At 44.5% G+C, this 6,693-nt stretch overlaps 1 protein-coding gene across 2 annotated transcripts; it reads left to right on the forward strand.

Annotated features, from left to right (window-relative positions):
* Positions 1-2,698: 2,698 nt before the first annotated feature.
* On the forward strand, positions 2,699-5,095 carry LOC131006674 (uncharacterized). Of its 2 annotated transcripts, none has more exons than XM_057933841.1 (4): positions 2,699-3,950; positions 4,030-4,191; positions 4,300-4,712; positions 4,808-5,095. In XM_057933841.1, exons 1-3 carry the CDS (start codon positions 3,239-3,241, stop codon positions 4,374-4,376), a joined length of 951 nt encoding a protein of 316 aa, XP_057789824.1. In that variant the 5' UTR covers positions 2,699-3,238; the 3' UTR covers positions 4,377-4,712; positions 4,808-5,095. The 2 variants fall into 2 exon arrangements, with proteins under 2 accessions (XP_057789824.1, XP_057789825.1); XM_057933842.1 differs by having other exon boundaries at positions 4,321-4,712.
* Positions 5,096-6,693: the final 1,598 nt, after the last annotated feature.

Below are 6,693 nucleotides of genomic sequence, written 5' to 3' on the forward strand. Positions count from 1 at the left end.
CAGGATTAATCGTTGTATGATAAATTAATAATAATCCAAGAAACGATCATCGGGCAAACGGAGCATTAATTCAGTTTAATATTCCTTCAACTTTGATGTCAGAGAGACGTTGAGATCCAGTGGAAGGTTCCGGTGAAGACCAAGTATGTGAGCGTCATTCTCCCACTCCATGACTTTGCAGTCATAGATTTCTCCTTTAGACGGAACAAAATTTCTCTGCAACTTTGGAAAGATTGAAACCTTTTCTCACAGTGAAGGCTATGGAAAGTTGTTAGTTGATGCAGAAAAAGAGTGAAGACAACATGGTATTGTTGGAGATGGATCCAACAATCACTTGAATAGGACGTCGGGTACGTCCGGGTCGGCGGGCACTAGCAACCAAAAACCATAAACATGTTAGAGCCATTCAAGGAGCACCGGTGGGGGTGTCGATGGAAGGGCCTCCGACGCTCAAGCCAGTCAAACAACTCGGATTAATTGACAAGAAAAATGAATATAATGCGTAAAGATGATTAAATATTAGAGTAAAGGTGAGATAATGAATCTCGTCGGTCGGACTGGTCTGTCTGGCTGGTCTGTCTGACTGGTCAGAGCAAGCCCTAATCCAGAATATGAGAGCGTGGAGGCGTAGAGATCGAGCAAGTGAAGTGAGTTGAGAACGTGAATGGGTGGAGTAGCTGAGAGTACGAATGACTGCCTGGGTCAAGTGACCTAGTTGGTTTTCTTATATAGTGTGGTGTCTTGACGGCTAGGGTTTTTTCGGGACGTCCGTGAAACCTTAGTTGCTCCGATATTTCTAGGATCGTCTCCTTTACCTGCCTTCTCCTCCGAGTCGCTGCCCTCTGTAGGGTTTGATGCGATTGGGCCTTAATGACTCGGTGTATGGGCCGAATAAAATTGGAACTAACTTGATTGTTGGACTGGGCTGATTATTTGGACCACGAGTATTTATTTAAATGGGCTGTACGAAATTTGCCTAGTACAGGTTAGAGGCGACATTGCCTTAAAACTGAATATACGTTTATGCATTCTTTATATAGTGTAGGGAAACAGTAGAGTCGTAGGACTTAATGGATTGGAAGCTTAATTAAAAGAATGTAATCAAATTGGTGGGGCCCACGTTGGAGACAAGCTAGCAATTCATGTTAGCTTTAGTGGAGTGAAATAGAAATTCACGTGCTCATGCTTCATATGGCCCTTTTTCACCCATTTTATATGATTGGGGCCCACTTAATTTAATTTGTCACTTTTTGACCAATGAACCCTCATTTATGTTTGGAGAAAGAAGTGAAGAGGTAGGGGGTGTTTGTTGGGCGGCGGTTCATGGCAGCTTCAAGAGGAAACAGGAGTGACCCACAGCGGTAATTCTCGTCAGTTTAATTTTAAAGATGGCGGCATACGGTTTTGCAGCGGAGGCGGTGGCGCGAGCAGCAGCGGGCTATTTCTCACGATGATTTTCTGCTCTTGCGTGGCACGGGACGAGGGGGTGAACTTTAATTTTTCAAACCCAGTTTGGGCAGCAGATCCGGGTGGTGACCGAAAAAAGGAGACGAGCACCGCTTATCTGCTAGATCTAGCCGGAGATCCGAAGGAGATTCGAGGGCCGGATGCAACGATTCAGAGGTCGGAGGCGGCGATGTTCGCCGGGCATCGGGAGGAGACGACGACCGAGAAGGAAGAAAATGAGCTTCCTCACGATCTGTGCGTGTGTTCAGAAGCTTTTCACTTCTCATTTCGTCTCTTCTTTTTCATTTTTCTTTTTTATTTGGGGTGAGATTATGGATTTGTTTGAATATGGTTGTTTTTAGCGAGTTTTGGAAGTTGGAGGCTAGTCCGGCGACTGTTTTGGTGGTGGCGGAAGGGCTGACTGCCGAGAGCAGCGAGGAAGCGACGGACTTCTGTAGATTTCTGGATTTCTTTCTTTCTCTCTTTTTTTTTTTTACTTCCTCGATTTGGAGGGTTTGGAGATGAGTATTATGATTTTGTTGGGTTAGTATGGTTGTTGCATGAGCACATGTTTGCCTGGCAGGTTTGGGAGTTGTCCAGACTATTTTGAAAGCTCTTGCTGTTGTGTGGAGGATGTCTTGGTTGGTTTGTCTGGTTTGGCTGAGTGGTGTTTGGCTAGCAGGCGTTTGGCTGGTAGGCGTTGCTGTCCGAGTCATGTATCCGCATGAAGACCTCGCTGGAGTTGTTGTCGAGTCATATCAAGCTAGCCTGGCTGGTTTGGTTGGTTTGGTTGCTGCTCAACTGGCATGTGAGCTGCCCATTTCTTTTTGGATAGGAGCAGTGTTTTGGCTGACATAGCTAGGTAGTGTAGATAGATGGATTTCCTTTCTTTTTTATGTACTTTGTACCATAAACGTGTGAATTGTTGGAGTAGTAAAAGTATGACAGTCCCTTTTTTGCAGAGAATGTTAAGTTTGGCAGGTAACTTTTGCTCATCACTTTTATTTTACCAAACTAATAACACTGCACTCGCAATTTGAATGCAAGAAGTGAAACGAATGCAAAAATCATACTTATATTTTCTCTGTCAAAAAGAAATTACCACACAAATAAATATCATGTAACAAGACAAAGTGGAGAAAGTCTTCCATTTTTTTTTACACGATTCTTTTGGAGGCTTTGTAGCTTTGGAGTGGGGCTTGAGAGTGCTTGACCTAGTGAAGAATTTTGTGGAAGTTTTGAAGAGGTTGGTTTATTCTCTCAATATTTCACCACGTTCTCTATGTTTTAATCGAATATTCCAAGCACGCATATTTATTTGCTTCGTTCTTTGATTGATTTGTCGTTTACATAACTTTCCTTTGATCCGTTGGCCCTCTAGTAAATAGTAATGTAATTGTTTCTTGTGAGTATGCCTATTTTGTTCGAGTATGAATATATGTGTGACTGTCATGTTTGACATGTTGGGTTGGTGTTACATGACAGGTCTCATTTTTGTTTGCCAATGCCATTGCATGTATCATGTTAGTAGTGTAGGGTATGTTTAGTTAGTCGCGTATGATATCTCCATTTGTTCAAGTATGAGTATATGTGTGATTGTCGTGTTTGATATGTTGGGTTGGTGCTATATGATAGCTCTCATTTTTGTTTGCCCATACCACTCTGTGTATCATGTTAGTAGTGTAGGGTATGTTTGGTCACGTATGATATCTCAATTTCTATTTTTCGTCTATTCTTGTGTGTGTCTATTATAAACTTGGTTGGCATCTTTGCTCTAGGTAGCTTGGTTGACATGTCTCGTAGTCGAGGAGTTTCTATGGAGTCGTCGAGTAGAGTTGTTGATTTAGATAGTGGTGATGTTCCTATTGGGGTGCCTTGTAGTCGTGGGGCTCCCAGCATGGCTGACTGCTCTGGGGCACCTGACTACCTGGCTGGTAACGGGGTGGATAGCGATGATATGATTGATGGGGGTCGCCCTAATCACATCATACTTAAGAAGAATGAATCATCATTGGTGACGTTGGCTAACTTGCAAGAGATCTGGGCGTTATATGACATACCGGACTGGGTGAGCTTGCATTCTCCTTCAGGCCTTGAGCGAGCTGATTGGGTTTTACCTGGGTGGACCTGCATGTATGTTCAGATGTTTAAAGACGGGTGTCGTCTTCCACTTCCTAGATTGATTGTCGAGATGTGTGACTACCATAAGATTCCTCCTGGTCAGTTGATGCCGACTGCCTGGCGCGTTTTGATGGCTTTGCAGGTGTTTGGGGAAATTTACAACATTGATATTACATTGGTTGAGGTGTTAGAAACTTACCATCTAACATCTAATTCAGGTGATATTGGTCGGTACATGTTGAAGGTTAGGGGTAACAAGTCACCTTTGATCTTGGGTGTGGACACCTTGCATACAAGGTGGAAAAAGAAGTATTTCTTTGTACCTTGTGAAGCTTTGGGTTTGGTTGATGGGTCTGAGATATCTTATGCTTGGAGTTCTGCTAGTGAGTGTTGAAGTGAACTATATTTGTATGTTTGTCTACCACCATTGATTTAATAAGTATTTCTTTCATTGTTTTGTAGATCTGAAAAACTTTCCTTATCCTACTGTCTGGTTGGATGTCAAGGAGAGACTTAAGAAAATCTTGAGCTATCCTGAGGAGGCTCGTGATTGGCGGGTTATCTTGTCTGACGATAATTTGAGGCAAAGTTCGCTGTGGAGGGGCACTTCCTTTACTTCAGAAGGTACGGTCTCCTTGTCGACTCGCCATCTGCCTCGTATGGTCTTTTTGTCTAAGTCTTTGGAAACTTTATACGGACGACAAGGCTCTCAGATCATACCTGAATTGACAGTAGAGGAACGGGCTTTTGCAGCACGTGTCATGTCGAAGTCTTATCGGTTTGAGATGAAGGGGCCAGATGCTGCGTAGGAGAAGATGCGTGCGGGAAGGAAGAAGAAGAAGGTGACCGAGGCCTCTAGTGACCTCGAGGTCAGCAAGACAGTCATTCCGATCAGCGCTTTGCTTGTTATTCCGGTCTCTACTTCGCCGGTTCGAAAGGGCAAGGAAAGGAGGCGTGACGACGATGATGATGCTGATTGGGCTAGTGACTCTATTCGTCTTACCTTTCCGTTTGATGCTTCTGCATATGAGGATGTCCGCCCGTTCCGCAAGGAGTTGGGCAAGTTACTTTGGCCAGAGGATCGCAATGCCTTGGTTGGATTGAAGTCTGGCGCCCCTGATGCCACTATCGACCATATCTTTCTGGTGAGTAGGAGTTATACTAGTTTCAATCATTTTTTCTTTTGTTTAAAGTGTGGGTGACTAGTTGCTAATTCATGTTATCTCTATTGCTTATGTAGGGTTTGCAGGGCGTGCTTCATTTGTCGGAGAGGATCCGAGAGCTGGAGAAGAGTGTGAAGAAACTTCGAGCTGAGCGGGTTGATTTGGATGACATATTGAGGAGTCGTGATGAAGAGATTGCACGTTTGAAGGTAGAGCTGCAGACTCAGCTTGATGTTGGGCGCTTAGCGGGTGATCGGGCGAAGACTTTGGCGGAGCAGCTTGAGGCCGTTAACTCTACGGTTTCATTTCTGACAGAGAAGTTTGATTTTGTCGGTACTGAGGGGGAGGTCCAGGCTAGGGCCCAAATGACTTCTCATATCTTAACTTTTAATGTTGTCGGGCCTGTGTGCCTATGAGTCTGCTCTATGTGGACAATTTTCCTTAGTATTCTCTCCTCCAGTATGAGCTTGTGCTAGTTTGATAGCCGAGCTTTATAATTAGTCTATTCTACTATGTAACTCGAAGTTTTCTGGCTTGGCCGGCCTCCTGGGGTTTTACCCTTAATATTTAATCGAGTTGTGATCCATTTGATTGTGTAGACTGTAACGCTCATTCCTAATTTTATCTAAGTGTAGTAGGGTTGGTTCAGTTGGTTGGGGTATGTGTCGTTAAACGAGGTTGTCTCTCCAATGTAGCGTGTGGCTAATTGTCGCTTAAGCTAAAAATTCTAAGTCGATCTGCAGTATGTATGGTAGGGGATGACTGGTTGGTAGGGGTGGGGGGGGCTGCACTCCGTAGAGCTGCCTACATACCCTTTTAAGGGATCAAGCCCAAATGTAGTTCTGACCTGCATGGAAAGGTCAGTAATCGTTTAGTAAGTTGGGTGGGTCTTGTAAGACCTAAAAAAGTAAAGGAGTGTAGAGTTAGACGTGATACTGCTTGAGATAAATGGCATTCCAGCTATTGTTGATGTCGCGTCCGTCTATTGGTTGTAACTTGTATGCCCCGTGTCCGACTACCTTAGTGATCAGGTAAGGACCTTCCCAATTTGGGGCGAGCTTGCCTGCTCCTGCTTCCTTGGTGTTCTGAAATACTTTTCGGAGTACCCAATCACCTGGTTGGAATGTTCGGGTACGAATGTGCTTGTTGCAGTGTTTGGCAACACTTTGTTGATATGAGGCAAGTCTGATGTTCGCCTTGTTTCTTTTCTCATCGAGTAGGTCTAACTCGTGGCACATAGCCTCTTGATTGTCGGTGTCTGTGGTGAGCTCGTACCTGGCGGTAGGCACTTCACTTTTGGTGGGTATGACTGCTTCCATTCCGTAGGCTAATAATGAGAAAGGAGTTTCTCCTGTCGAAGTTCTTGTGGTCGTTCGGTATGACCAGAGCACGTCGGGTAGTTCGTCTGCCTACTTTCCCTTAGCCTTTTCCAATCTCTTCTTGAGAGTGTTCATGATAGTCTTGTTGGAAGACTCTGCTTGTATGTTTGCCTGTGGATACCTTGGGGTGGAGAAGGTCAGCTTGATATTCCAAAAGTCTTGGAATTCTACACTGATGAATTGTGATCTGTTGTCTGTGACGATCTCCTTTGGCACCCCATATCGACAAATCAAATTTTTCCAGATGAAGCTTTTGACCTCCCTATCTCGTATTTGGTGGAATGAGTCCGCCTCGATCCACTTGCTAAAATAATCTGTCACGGCTAGCATGTATACCTTCTGTCCAGGTGCTGTAGGTAGATTACCTACGATATCTATCCCCCATTTCATAAAAGGCCATGGTGATGTGATGGCGGTCAGTGGTTCCGGGGGTAGGTGTGACACTTGAGCGAACCGTTAGCATTTATCGCATCTTTTGATGTAGTTGGCTGAGTCGGCTTTCATGGTAGGCCAATAATATCCGTTGGTTAATGCTCGGTGTGCTAAGCTTCTTCCACCTGAGTGGTTTCCACACTTCCCTTCAT

This window comes from Salvia miltiorrhiza, chromosome 1 (assembly GCF_028751815.1).
Source record: "Salvia miltiorrhiza cultivar Shanhuang (shh) chromosome 1, IMPLAD_Smil_shh, whole genome shotgun sequence".
NCBI classification, from domain to species: Eukaryota; Viridiplantae; Streptophyta; class Magnoliopsida; order Lamiales; family Lamiaceae; genus Salvia; species Salvia miltiorrhiza.